The sequence below is a fragment of the Triticum urartu genome, chromosome 4A (genome assembly GCF_056163025.1).
Source record: "Triticum urartu cultivar PI428250 chromosome 4A, HENAU_Tu73, whole genome shotgun sequence".
Lineage (NCBI taxonomy): Eukaryota > Viridiplantae > Streptophyta > Magnoliopsida > Poales > Poaceae > Triticum > Triticum urartu.
The window spans coordinates 603187886-603202745 of record NC_141876.1 but is presented as its reverse complement, the minus strand read 5'-3'; the positions used below and the strand labels follow the sequence as shown (position 1 = coordinate 603202745).

Below are 14860 nucleotides of genomic sequence, written 5' to 3'. Positions count from 1 at the left end.
TGATATTATCTTTTTCTTGTTTTCGACTGGTTTCTTGTGGGTCTTTTTTTTGCATTCCATTTTTTTCTTGATTTATTTTTATTATCTTTGCCTCTTTGTTTATTCCCCTCTTTGTTGTTGTTGTTGTTGTTGTTGTTGTTGTTTTCCACATTTTTCTCTTTCTTTATTTGCTGTGAATTTCTTCTTACTTATTTTACTTTTTCAATTAGAACATAACATTACACATGACTTTTTTAAACACATAATGTACACATTTTCAATAAACGATGTATATTTTTTAACACAATGAACTTTATTTTGTATATGATGAGGATTTTCTTAAATACAGGATAACTAATTTCAAGTGTATTTTATGTTTTACGTCATAAATGATTATTTTCCAAAATTATGTGAATATATTTTTTAATGTGAGAATACTTTAATAACTACAGGGACATATTCCGAAATATATGAACATCTTTGTAAATACATGAAATTTCTTTTTGAATACATGATTTTTTTATGAACTAAATAATTTTTTTAAATAGGTAAATCCTATTTGAAAGTACAAGAACATTTTATTTAGAATATTCAAACAATTTTCAGATGTATTAGATATTTTGAAACGAGTAAGCACTTTTTTAATACGAACTATTTCTGTCGGATGTCGCAGAGACTATCGTATGGCGTCGTAGCACTGTCTGTGGCCTTCAGTGCTGCTGCGATGGAGCATCACCGGGTGGCGTGGTGAAGCAATGGAGCAACGTCGGGGTCGTCGGTGCTGCGACGGAGTATTACCGAGCGGGAAGGTGCAGCGACGCGAGCTGCTATATAGGCAAAACTTTAGTCCCGGTTTGTGTCTAAAACCCGGACTAATGTCCTACCCTTTAGTCCCGGCTCCTGCCACCAATCGGGACTAAAGATCCCAGCCGAACTGGGATAGATGACTGCCGAGGCCCGGCCAGCGTCCGAGCCTCTCAAACCGGGATTGATACTTTGATACGTTCAGGATTTGTTCATTCTGAAAATAATAAGCACGCACGCGCGCGCCCGGAACGGGTCTGGTTCGGCTGCTTTGGCGAATAAGCATGCATGCATGCATACATGATCCAATCGCTCGCGCATCCGAAGCGGATCCAGCGACGACAAGACGCGCACATGCATTCCATTTTACGTTCGAATTGCTGCATTCCATCTTCGGGTCGTAGTCGATAGTACGTAGGGCCGATCATACATACAACTCCTATCCATATAAGCTAAGCCTAAGCTAGCTACGTACCCAGCTAGGCAAGGCAAGCAGCTAGCAAGCCAGGGTTACACGCACGATCCATCCATCTCGTGCCCTAGCTACTGCGTACCTAGCTAGCTCTGCGATGGCCGACGGCAAGCTGGATCCTCCCGCCGGCTACGCCTTCGACCCAGCCGAGCACGAGCTGATCACCAAGTTCCTCCGCCCACGGATCGCCGACGCCTCCTTCGCCAGCCGCCTCATCCACGAGTTCGACGCCTACTCCGCCGCCCCCGGCGACCTCGTCGAGATGTATCAACACGCGCAAGGAACGGACAAGGGCGACGGGAAAGGGGGCGTCTGGTACTTCTTCACCCCTGCCCGTCGTCACCAGACCAAAGGCGGCCGCGGTGGCGGGAGGCGGCAGCGCGGCGTGGCCGACGCCGGCGAGGGTTACTACTGGCACTCGGAGAAGGGCGGGATCCCCGTGCTAGACAACCAAGGTAAACTCGTAGGCCATAGACGAAACCTCAGCTACGTCAAGAAGTTGCCGGGAGAGAAAGAGAGGATCAGGATCGGCTGGTGCATGAACGAGTACAGCGATGACAAGCAAGACGGCTTGGTGCTCTGCAAGGTCTGCGTGTCTCGTCACAGGAGCGAGACCACATACGACGAGGTAATCAATGCTCCCGGTTCCAAGAAAAGGAAGGCCGCCGACGTCCAGCACCCGGATGCTCCACGTCCCCAAACCCCACGACGCCAGGAACCGCCGGTCGTCCAACAACCCGGGATGCTTCACGAGTATGGGCGCTGGTTCATGTCCGACGAAGGCGAGACATTGTTGCCGCCCGGAGTAGTGGACGACGGCAGCGTGGATCCAGGCGGGTTCTTCACCGCCGACATGCTTCAAGATTTTCCCAAGCTCCATGACGCTATGGTGGCGCAGGGGTTCTTGCCCGGCAAACTCGACGGCGAAGTCCAAGAAGGCACTAGCGCTGCAGAGGATGAAGACGACGCCTTCAGGTGCACGTTAGATGAGCTGCTCGGCTTGTGCGACGACACGACTGTGGCATGCCCTACAATGTGATGGCCGAATGTACCATGGAAGACCGCGACATCTGCAGCCAGGAGATGTTTCAGGATATAGAAGCTAGTGTAGCTCAATGGTCTAGTTGCTAGTCTAGCTTTGATGTATGTGGTGATTAAGAAGAAAGATGTTGCTAATTGTACTGGTGATGAGCAAGGCAGCAATTCATGTGCAGATTAATTGATTATTTTTTTATATGTTGACTTTCGATCTTCTTAAGCTTGAAGACATCTTTGCTAGTTAATAGAGCATGCATGGACGATGAGATCAGCCCTCTTTGATGCAAGCAATGCATTCGATGATGAAAAACAAAGCCTGGATGATCTATCATGCATGATGGTTGCGTAGTGCTAGGCCTTTCCATTTCGCTAGTTAACTCAATGCACTCTCGTGCATATATAAGCAAATGCTAATTTTCTACCATGTCGTTTTCGCCTGTCTCTGCATGTGCGTGGTCTCGAAAAGCATAAAGATTGCTTGTTTGGTTAATTGTCTGGATAGATGAGTCGATGCAATCAAAACATACTCACTGTGAGCATGTACAATCTAAGACAGCCTTATCATATACACCATCTTTTACAATAGGTAGAATTGTCTTATCTTATTACCAAGAGATCATCTTTTAGCGAAGACAAGGTACTCTTATTTATTTCTCCTCGAACTCCACCATTATCCTAAGTGACATTGCTAAGACCACACCACCACTATGCCCGAACTTAGGACATATACCATATGTGCATCACCTTCTTCACATCTGATTACCCATGCATATGTGTCCATGTTGGAAATAATCTTGATGATACACATAATTAGATCCCCCTCCCGCGAGCGTCGCGGAGGGGAAACCCTAGCCGCCAACCCCCGGGCCCCCCCTCCCCCCACCTCTCCCCTCGCCGCCGCCGGCTCGCGCGGAAGGGTGAAGCCCTGTCTGCGTCGGCGGCGGCGGGGCCTGTCTTCCCCTGCTCCGACGGTGCCTGCCGCGGGCCGGCGAGGTCGAGCGGCGGCGTGGCGCTAGCAGTGGTTGCAGCGGCGGGCGGCGGGGCCGGTGCCTGGCCGCGTGGGCGGCGTGCCGGCGACGGACATGGAGCTGGCTCCGGGGGTCTTCCGTTGGCCCCTTGAGCGGGATCTGAAGCGATGGCCTCCTCCCCTGTGCCTCTTCCTGCCCCGCCCGTCTGCATTGCCAGCATCCGTATGCCTGGCTCTGGCAGTCGGTTGGGGAGGGAGGGTTGGATGGGCATGGACCGGGGGAAACCCTTGGCTGGCTGCTGTGGCCACGATGTCGGCGGCACTTCGGCGTCGTTCTCCTCTGGTGGCGGCATCAAGGTCCTTCCCTCACCCTCTACCTCCGCGACCTGGGCGAAAGCCCAATCTCTATGGTTGGGTGGTGATGACGCACCGGTGCCATTATTCTTCTTGAAGGAACCACCTTTGCTCGACGGAGGGGCGGTCGAGGCTTCGGTGCATGTGGGGGGGGGGGCAGTCTTCTTGAGCGATGTTCCTGCCCGGCTGCTTTCGGTTGACGTTGATCCGGCAGTGGCGGTGGCGATGTATGGGGTGTGGCGCTGCGACGGGAGGTGGACGTGTTGTTGTCTTCTCCCCGGCTTTCGTTGGTTTCGGCCTTCCGCTTGGGGTGAGCGGCTTTACCTGCCGACGGCGTGGCGTCCTACGGTCCGAGATGAGAGGGCAGGGGGCCTTCTTCGGAGGTAGAGACAACTAGTTGATCGACCATGGGCCTCGGTGGAGTTGACGGAGCGTGGCCTCCTCCGACTGCGAGTCACTGCTATGTCTTTGTCGCGTCGTGTGCAGGATCGGGTTCACCGAGGGCCTCGATGCTCAGGCTTGCTTGTTGCATTTGACGCTCGTTTGTTGCTCGTTCGGTGTCTTGTATCTTTACCGTTCTTGCTCTTTTTTTCCCTTTGTTGTATGGCCGGTTGTATGCTTGGAGTGTTGCTTTATAATATGAAGCTGGGGAAACCCTTTATCATCAAAATAATCTTGATTAAAACTTCTCTATAATTAATAATCTTAATTATATGGTTCTCGGCATGGATGGTGCTATGTATCACCTATAGCAAGCGGTCACTACCTTTCCTAGCTATGCCTATATCTCTGCTTGTGTTTATTTTGTTTTATTATAGAAAAAAATTCTAAACTATGGTAGGTCAAAATTTCATTTTGCACATTTAACAAAAACACACCTGAAAATGTTATCGTGTATTTAAGAAAATCAAAATGTATCAAAAACAGTTCATTGTGTGTTATAAAAATGGTCACCGTATATTAAAAAAATCATACATTGTGCAATTTAAAAGGTCATGTGTAATGTTCATTTTAAATGAACAGGAGAAATAAATAAATAATCAAAAGAAAAGTAAAAAATATAATAAATTGAAAAAAGAAGAGGAGAACAACGAACACAAGAAAAGAGGGTAACAGGAAAAGGATGAAATAATAAAAAAAATAAAAGAGGGTAACAGGAAAAGGATGAAATAATAAAAATAAAGAAAGAAATAACTTAATACAAAACATAACCCAGAAGAAACAAGACACAAAAACCTCGCGGAAACAAGGAAAGATAAAACCAGAAGCAAAGAAAAACAGGGTGGGGGCAAGAAGAGAGCGCCCATTTCATGAACCGGAAAGAAAACCACCCCATCATAGCAGTTGCCCCTAGGGTCGTGATCCTTGTTGGTTGTTCTGCAGGCGAGTGCAAGCTAGTGCTCGGTATAAATGATATATAGCAGTTGCCCCGCGGTAGTGCGTTTGTTTTGTAGGCCTGTTGTCCCTCTCGCGGTGCACGCCGGAAGGAGGGATGAAGAAGAATTGTGTGTCGGTCCAATGTTCTGGAATGGTGCAAAACCATATGCTGTGGTGGCGGGTAGGGTAGACGTCAACATGTTTATATAGTGCGAGTCGGGTAGGTCATGGGAGTAAACCCCACTTCAAAGTTGGTAACAGCTCCACGATCCAAAAGAATCGAAAACTCATTAATTTTCCCGAGTAGCAAAAATATAGACAACATGCATAGGGGCATCCCCAAGCCCTAGCCACAGCCACTTGCACCCTCTTCGCGCCACCGGCCCGAGCCCATCCATGTCTCTCCCTCTCCGCCCCACCCTTCCCTCACGGTATAGTTTCGCCATGGCCCGGCAAAGCAAGACGTATGCTATGCTAACGTCGGAGCATCGGTTCCAGATTCAGGAGGAGATCCGGCCGAGGCGCGCCGCCCACATCATAGTCGGCCTGCCTTCGGACTCGCCGGAGCTGGAGGAGAAGAATGAGAAGGAGGAGGAAGAGGGGCATCAGCCGATTCGTATGGAAGTGGTGAATCCGGAGGAGTACGCGGGGCCTCCGGAGGAGGACAACGCGGAGTAGCTGCAGGAGGAGTTGGCGCTGACTGCGGGCTTCAACATGGAGGACGCCATGGCGTAGTTCGCGGGCGCCCGAGCAACAGATATGGCGCAGCAGCAGGCAATCCTGGAGTCCATGTAGGATGAGGCCTATGTCAAAGCATACTGATAGTTCATTCGATGGGAACGGGCGGCGACCGGCACGCTTTTTGCCGAACTTGACGCGAAGGCGGAGGCGGAGGCCGACGCGGAGGAGCCGCAGGAGCCGGAGTTGCGGTTGTTGCCCATGTACCCGGAGCCAGACACATATACACCAAATGCTTGAGTATCATTTTTCAAATACTTATTCAACATTTTATTCAAATGCATGATTAGCATTTTTATATAGATGGTAAAGAAATTCATTTTTAATACATGATCAACAATTTTTCTACACATGTTCAAAAAATTTCTGAATGCTACATCAACATTTTTAAATACTTGTTCAACATTTTTCAAATGTTTTTTGTTGAGTGTTTTTTGTAATATATATATTTAGAATATTTTAAATTATAAACACACATCTAAAATTAAAGCAAAAACAAAAAAGGCTTCGGCCTGCAGCGCGCGTTGGATGGCCCATCTCGCTCGCCCCTTCAGCGAGTTGGAAGATCGACTCGCTGAAGATGGGTTCTCCTATTCAGCACGTAGGGCGTGTGCGGGCGGGCACACGCGCACACCCCATGCTCCCCCGTGCGAACAACTGGGCCGACCCATATTTGCTCCTTTCCGGTTTTAGGAAAACATTCAATTTTTTATTATCACAATCAAATTTTGGTCATTATATTTTAGAAATGTTCATGAAACTTTTATAATATATTCGACATATTCAAAAAAATAAAATTCAAATTTGTTCATCGAACTCAAAAATATGTCATCATATCCAAAAAATGTTCATGTGCTTTAAAAAATGTTCATTGAATTCTAATAATGTCATCGAGTACAAAATTTGTTCATCAGATTAAAAAAATGTTCATTGAATTTAAATTTTGTTCGTCAACGCACAGATTTTTGAAATCACCTTTTGAATCGGTGAACATTTTTTGAATCAATGAATATTTTTGTGAAATTAATGATAATTTTTTTAATTCACGATTTTGTTTCAATATGCAAACATGTCTTTTCAAATCATGAACATTCTTTAAATTATGAACATCTTATTATTTCTGGAACATTTTTCAAAAATTTACTTTTTTGAAATATGGAAATTGTTTTAAAGAAGAAAAATTAAAAACAGAAAAAAAGATAAAAGCTAAAAAAATGAAATAGAAAAACTGGGGCGTACAACCCCGCTCATGGGCCGGTCGAATAGGGGCAGGCGGGAGGAGAGGTGGTGCGCTGGCATGTTCGCCAACGCCTCATGCGCCAAATAGGAGATCCCGAAGGCAAGATATAGGGGTGCCCTTTTTCCCTTCCACTACTAGGAGAAACCTTATAGATAGAATCTGAGCAATAGCGAGGTCTAAGGTAGCGGCGCTACTGCTACTTAGTAGTAGCGTGGGGTAACAACCAGCGCTACAGTTAGTACTGTAGCAGTAACGCGGGACAACCAGGAAGCGCTACTGCTAAGTGGTCCCAACGCCACCCTACCGGGGCTACCCGTAGTAGTAGCGCAGCCTGCAAATCCCACGCTAGCTACTGCTAAAATTATAGCAGTAGCGCAAGCCTACGACCCACCGCTACTGCTATGTGTGTGCACTGTGCCAGCAGGTGGGCCCCACTTAGCAGCAGAGCTGGCCGCTGACCCGCGCTACTTCTATTGGCCTTAGCAGTAGCGCGCTCCCGGGACCAGCGCTACTGCTAATGCCACCTTATCCAACTCCCCGCGCCCGACCTTCTCCCTCCCCTCACTCCTCATTGCCTCACTCTGCCTCCCTCCCACTGTCGCCACCGCATTGCCGTCATCCTCCCTCCTCCTTCCTCGATATATGCCGCGACCCTCCTCCCACCGCCCTCCTCCCTCCTCCCGGCCGCGCCCTCTTCCCTCTCCTCCAGCCACCCTACTCCTTCCTCCTCCTCTCTCTCCTCCCTCCTCCTCACTCCTCCCTCCTCCCACCTCTCCTCTATGCTATAGAAATGTTAGACAATTTTTTAGGTATTATGTTGTTATAGAAAATTTAAGTAGTTTCGTTATAGAAAGTACTATGAATGTTGAGGTATAGTGTTGTTATAGAAAATGTTAGTAGTTCTGTTATAAAAACATTTAGTATTAATTTAGGTATAGAAATTTCAAAATTTTACTAATTTTGTTCATAGGTTTGGATGTAGTTGATGCCTAGTGAATTTTGAGAGAGAGAGACCTAATGAAATGAAATGGTTTTGCAAAAAAATGAAATGTTATGCTTGTTGTCAAAACTAAACCACTGAAATGCAATGAGCATGCCAAGTTTGAAATTTTCTATATAAATGCTCATGTGTGGCGCATGGGTATATCACCGACGAGCCGGTCGATGACACCCAGAAGATCACCGACGACACCCGCATCCTCGACAACCATCGTCTATAGTGAGTAAACATGTATATCTAGTGTTGTGTACTAGTGTTTCTCAAATATGATGGAGATATAGACATGTGATATGTGGTGTTGTGTACTAGTAGTGCTGTCACACATGAATATTTGGAAAATGAAGTATATGTGTTTGCCCAAGTGGCCTATGTTTGGAGGGAACACCTCTGAGTGGCCTATGTTTTGCCGAAGTGTTGATTAATTTTCGTTCCCGAAAATTTCGGGCGCTCGATATATCCTTTTTAGCAAAGGTCATGCTGGATTTTTCTGTGAATTATTGCATTGCTTGTGCTAGAATGTATGAAATATCGAGTGCCTTGGATTTGCCATAAAGAGAATTAAACGGCATTTTGGGTTGGCTTTAAGTCTGTCGGGGTTCCATACATGACAATCAAAAAAAAGTGAGGGAGAGTGTCCACCATATATGAGAGAAGAAGAATGTCGACTGTTGTCATGGGGGTCGCTCTTCCTCTTCCTTCTTGTGATAGACCTTTTGGTAATGCATGGGAAGGAAGAGAAGAGCGACCATCACCGACGGTCAAGAAATAAATGACAGAGAGTGTCCACCATATATGAGAGAATAAGAATCTGACTGTTGTCGTGAGGGGAGCTTCTTCTTCATTTGAAGGTGCTAGAAATTTTGGTGCAATGCACTTTCAAATGAAAGTAGGAGCTTCCATCACCGACGGTCGCAAATGTCAGAGGGGAAGAATCCCGACTGTTGTCGTGGGGGATCGCTTCTCCTTCGTTCCCGTCTGCTAGACAATTTGGTGTAATGCACTCGGGGACGAACGAGGAGCGACCATCACTGACGGTCAAATATATCAGAGAGGGAGTGCCCACCATATACACCACATGAGATGAGTGTTTTCAGGGAAGAATCGACAGACCGAAAGTCAACCCGTGATGAATAATAATGATCTAATTTAGTTTTTGTTGTACATATATTGAATTTCAGAAGTTCAATCTTTGAATTATGAACATAAGAAATGTCTGAGGAAAATAGGATCCCTGAGTGTGACTACTGCGACAACGGCTGGGGTCTTTGCGACATGCCTTGATACGTCTCCGTCGTTTCTATAACTTTTGATTGTTTCATGCCAATATTCTATAACTTTTATATACTTTTGGCAACTTTTTATGTTATTTTTGGGACTAAGATATTGATCCAGTGCCTAGTGCCATTTCCTGTTTGTTGCATGTTTTTTGCTTCACAGAAAATCCATATCAAACGGAGTCCAAATGCGATAAAAATTTATGGAGATTTTTTTAGAATATATGTGATTTTGGGGAAAAAGAATCAACGTGAGACAATGTCCGAGGGGCCCACAAGCCCTAGGGGTGCGCCCCCTACCCCGGGCACGCCTAGGAGGCTTGTGGCCACCCGTAAGGCAGTTTGTGCCCTTCTTCGGCCGCAAGAAAGATAATATCTAGATAAAATCTTGTTAAAATTTCAGCCCAATCGGAGTTACGGATCTCCGGGAATTTAAGAAACTGTGAAAGCCAGAAAACAGGGTCGCGAAACAGAAGAGAAACAGAGAGATAGATCAAATCTCGGAGGGGCTCCCGCCCCTCCGCGCCATGGAGGCCAAGGACCAGAGGGGAAACCCTTCTCCCATCTAGGGGGAGGCCAAGGAAGAAGAAGAAGGAGGGGGCTCTCTCCCCCTCTCTCCCGGTGGCGCCGGAATGCCGCTGGGGCCATCATCGTGATGGCGATCTACACCAACAGCTTCGCCGCCATCATCACCAACTCTCTCCCCTTTATGCAGCGGTGTAACACCTCTTCTCCCCGCTGTAATCTCTACTTAAACATGGTGCTCAACTCTATATATTATTTCCCAATGATGTATGGCTATCCTATGATGTTTGAGTAAATCTGTTTTGTCCTATGGGTTAATTGATGATCGTGATTGGTTTGAGTTGTATGTTTTATTATTGGTGCTGTCCTATGGTGCTCTCCATGTCGCGCAAGCGTGAGGGATCCCTGCTGTAGAGTTTGAGATATGTTCATGATTCTCTTATGGTGGGTGGCATGAGTGACAGAAGCACAGACCCGAGTAAGTAGGTTGTTTGCGTATGGCAGTAAAGAGGACTTGATAATTTAATGCTATGGTTGGGTTTTACTTTAATGATCTTTAGTAGTTCCGGACGCTTTGATAGAGTTCCAATCATAAGTGCATATGATCCAATCAGAGAAAGTATGCTTGGAATTTATGTCGGAGATATTATTATACTTGTTGCTCTAGGATGAAGGCTCCACACCTTCCCTTTTCATGTAAATTTAATGATAATGAAACATTGGCTTCTTATACTAGTGTTATATATGATTACTACGATGTGGAATTGCTTTTAAGGGTGCTTATGAAATTGAATCTTTGTTTGAAAAGTGTGAAAATTTTGATGATGCTGTTTACAGACCTGAAAATTATGCTATACTTAAATATTGCTATGAGAATTATAAATATAATGCCGATATTAATGAGTTATTTAGAAAGTTTCCAATGTCCAAAAGAGACTAATATTTTGCAGGAATCTATGAAAGAAGAAATTGATGACACTGTGAGCTCATTAGATAAAAAAGATGACGAGGAGAGCAAAGAACAAAAGGAGGAAGAGCGGATTAGCTACCCGTGCCCACCTTCTAATGAGAGTAACTCTTCAACTCATACATTGTTTAATCTCCCTTTGTGCTTACCGAAGGATGAATGCTAGGATGATTAATATGATCCCTTGGTTCATTTGATTCTTCGTTGCACGTTGAGGGATGGTTATATGATCCAATTATATTAGCATTGTTGAGAGGTTGCACTAGTGAAAGTACGGACCCTAGGCCTCATTTTCAAGCATTGCAATACCGTTTTTGTGCCCGTTTACTATTTGGTACCTTGCTGTTTTTATTTATTCAGATTATAAAAATATATTTCTACCATCCATATTACACTTTTATCACTATCTCTTCGCCGAACTAGTGCACCTATACAATTTGCCATTGTATAGGGTGTGTTGGGGACACAAGAGATTTCTTGTATTTGGTTGCAGGGTCGTTTGAGAGAGACCATCTTCATCCTACACCTCTCACGGATTGATAAACCTTAGGTCATCCAATTGAGGGAAAATTGCTACTATACTACAAAACTCTGTGCTTGGAGGCCCAACACGTGTCTACAAGAATAAAGTTGCGTAGTAGACATCAGAAACCTCTGAAGAAATTGTCTTACAAAATGCATAAATCTCCTTTGATGGTATGATATCCACAATCTTCTTTCTTGTGCAATACATCTTCTATTTTTAATTACTGATGTGTTTTCAACATATTTCAGAATAATCAAAATATCTTGATGTTTCGCAGGTTACTTTGGTCTGAATTACGGGGTAAAGAAAGATTTTGTTTGGATTAGTTCGCTTCCAATCATTCTCATGTTTAAATGCTGTGAGTTACTTCCGCATATATGCACACCCGAGAGTGTTGACAAGTATTGGTCTCAGCAGTTAAAGGAAGATGATACAAAAATAGTCGAAGGAAGGTCAGCCTATTTTTTCATTCAACTCTCATTAGTCTTGCATGGCCTAAAAATAGTACTATGGTGTGGTAAACTAAGAAGAATCGTTATTGTGCTGTCATATGTGCCCATTAATAATTTTCTCTCAAGAACCATTATGCCAGCTCTTGCCACTATTGGCCCTTGGGCACATGGATATGGTATGAGGCCAACTAGTCTGGATATTCATCTATCCCTTTCTGATTTTGAGGGTGCAGTTCAGGTTACTTCATGCATTTCTCAGGGTGAAGTGGATGGTACAATCACTTCGACTGTCCAGCTTTGGACTATTGACAGAGAGGAAATGCACGCTCTTTCTGTGGAGAACCAACCAATGACACTCCCTGTAGATACTCAGGTTGTGGCTCTCCCTGATATTTCTTAAGATGCTGTTGCAGGTGACATAACTAATGTTCAGTCTGGAGCTTCTGAAGATACTGTTGCAGTGGATATACAGGAAGTTCAGTCTGTGGCTTTCTCTGAAGTTTCTGCAGATTCTGCTATTGGAGTCTTTACTGAAGTCCAGGCTGGTTCTTCAAGGGCAGGGGCTCAAGGCAAACATGGCAAGAATAAAGCTCCAATTTCAGTTACCAGTGTGCACAGAAGCTCCCGCTCCAATAAGTATGATGGTTTCAAAGTGCCAGCACTTACTGACAGTAGGGCCAAAACTTCCAAGGTGAAACCCAGAGTCACCCCGAATGTAGTCTCTGCGGTGGTCATTACTGAGATCACTGAGGATCAGATTGAAGAGGGTGAAATACCACCTCCTATGACAGTGGAGCAAATCCAGAGCATTGCTGTGCAGAAGTGTGTTGTGCCACCTGAAGAAGTAACAGAAGATCTGCTCTTGGCAGACAAGGAGGCTGGCCCTTCTTCCTCCTCCACTTAATTTTAGCTTTATTTCCTTGTTGTTATGGCCTTGCTTTCCAACTGGAATGTTTTATGTTGGAATATTCGGGGCATGAACTCAGACCCTAAACTTTTGGCTTTATCAAATGCTATTGCTACCAATGGCTGCTCAGTTGTTTGTTTGCAGGAAACTAAAAAGTCTGCCTTTGATAATTCTTATATTAAGTCCTGTTGCCCCCAAACGCTTTGACAAATTTGCTTCCATCCCTTCACGGGGTGCATCAGGTGGTATTGTAACTATCTGGAATAGTGCTATCTTTACTGGCACAATGTTGATTGAGGAGGAATTTTCCCTAGTAATTCACTTTAAATCCACACACTCTGCCCAAATGTGGACCCTGGTTAACATATATGGTCCTTGCCAAGGTGATGCCCGAATTGAATACACAAACTGGTTACTCAACCTTAATATACCCAACAATGAAGACTGGCTTTTAGTGGGAGATTTCAACTACATCCGCAGCCCCACTAATAGAAATAAACCTGGTGGAAACATTAATGATATGATCACTTTCAATGATTTCATCCGTACACAGGGCCTGATTGAACTTCCTCTAATAGGAAGAACTTTTACTTGGAGTAACATGCAGGATGATCCCTTACTTGAACAGTTAGACTGGTTTTTCACTTCAACTAATTGGACCACATCATACCCCAACACCATTGTAAAACCTCTCTCTAAACCAGTCTCAGATCATATACCTTGTGTGATATCCATTGAAACATAGCTCCCTAGAAGTAATCTTTTTAGGTTTGAATCCTATTGGATCCAACACCCTTGCTTCATGGATTTGGTATCTTCTTCTTGGAGTAAACCTGTACATTCAGACAACTATGCCACAATTGTCTCCAGGAAATTCAAAACACTCAGATATGAGCTCAAAAAATGGAGCAAACACATTTCCAAACTTGCTACTGCCATAGCTAACTCTAATATCACACTGGCTGATTTGACTCATTGGAAAATATAAGAATTCTTACAACCCCAGAGAGGAACTTCAGAAGAATTCTCAAAAAGCATCTACTCCGTTTATTAGACTACCAAAAACAATGCTGGAGGAAAAGATGTACCATAAGATGGGCTAAATTTGGTGATGAGGATCCTAAATTTTTCAAGGCAATGGCATCTGAAAGGTATCGAAGGAATACTATTCCCTCTCTTAAAATGGATGATGACACTATTGTTGAAGACCACATTGAAAAAGAAGCTTTAATATACCAAAATTTCAAACAGAGATTGGGAACTTATGGAACTTTTCAAATGAAACTCAACCTAGCAAATATAATCAAAAAATGGAATGACCTTGACCAATTAACACTCCCATTCTCCAGAGAAGAAATTGACAATGTCATCAAAGAAATGCCTGCAGATAGGGCTCCAGGACCAGATGCTTTCACAGGCCTATTTCTCAAAACCTGCTGGCATATTATTAAGGAAGATTTCTACAAACTATGTGATCAATTCCATGCTGGTACCTTAAACCTAGAGAGTATCAATGAAGGATACATTACCCTCATTCCTAAAATTCCCTCTCCGGCTTCAGTAAATGACTTCAGACCTACTACACTCTTAAACTGCTGTCTCAAAGTGATTACAAAACTACTTGCCAATCGTCTACAGAAGATCATTCTGAAGATTATTCACAGGAATCAATACGATTTTATTAAGGGCAGAGCAATCCAAGACTGCCTCGCTTGGGCCTTTGAGTACATACACCAATGCCAGAACTCCAGGAATAAGATTGTACTACTCAAATTAGACTTTGCCGAAGCATTCGACACCATTGAACATGCTGCAATGCTAGACATAATGAAACATATGGGATTTAATGATAAATGGCTTCAATGGATCAAATCTTTATTTTCTACTGGCAAATCATCTGTTCTCCTAAATGGTGTACCGGGCAGACAATTCATCTGTAAAAGTGGTGTTCGACAGGGTGATCCACTCTCTCCACTCATTTTTGTGTTGGCAGCTGATCTCTTACAAGCAGCCATTAATGATGTCTTCAGACATGGATTTCTCCAGCTACCCTTCCCTAGACAAAGTCAAATTGATTATCCAGTCATCCAATATGCTAACGACACTATTATCATTATGCCAGCATGCCCTGATCAAGCACAAACAATGAAAAATATTCTCACTGACTATGCCACTTCAATTGGTCTCAAAATCAACTTCCATAAATCAACATTGATACCAATAAATTGTGATGAGGCACT

At 44.4% G+C, this 14860-nt stretch overlaps 1 protein-coding gene across 1 annotated transcript; it reads left to right on the top strand.

Moving 5' to 3' along the window:
• Positions 1 to 1352: 1352 nt before the first annotated feature.
• On the top strand, positions 1353 to 2294 carry LOC147977180 (uncharacterized). Its single transcript, XM_087519915.1, has one exon. It carries the CDS (start codon positions 1353 to 1355, stop codon positions 2292 to 2294), a length of 942 nt encoding a protein of 313 aa, XP_087376041.1.
• The last annotated feature ends 12566 nt before the right edge of the window (positions 2295 to 14860 follow it).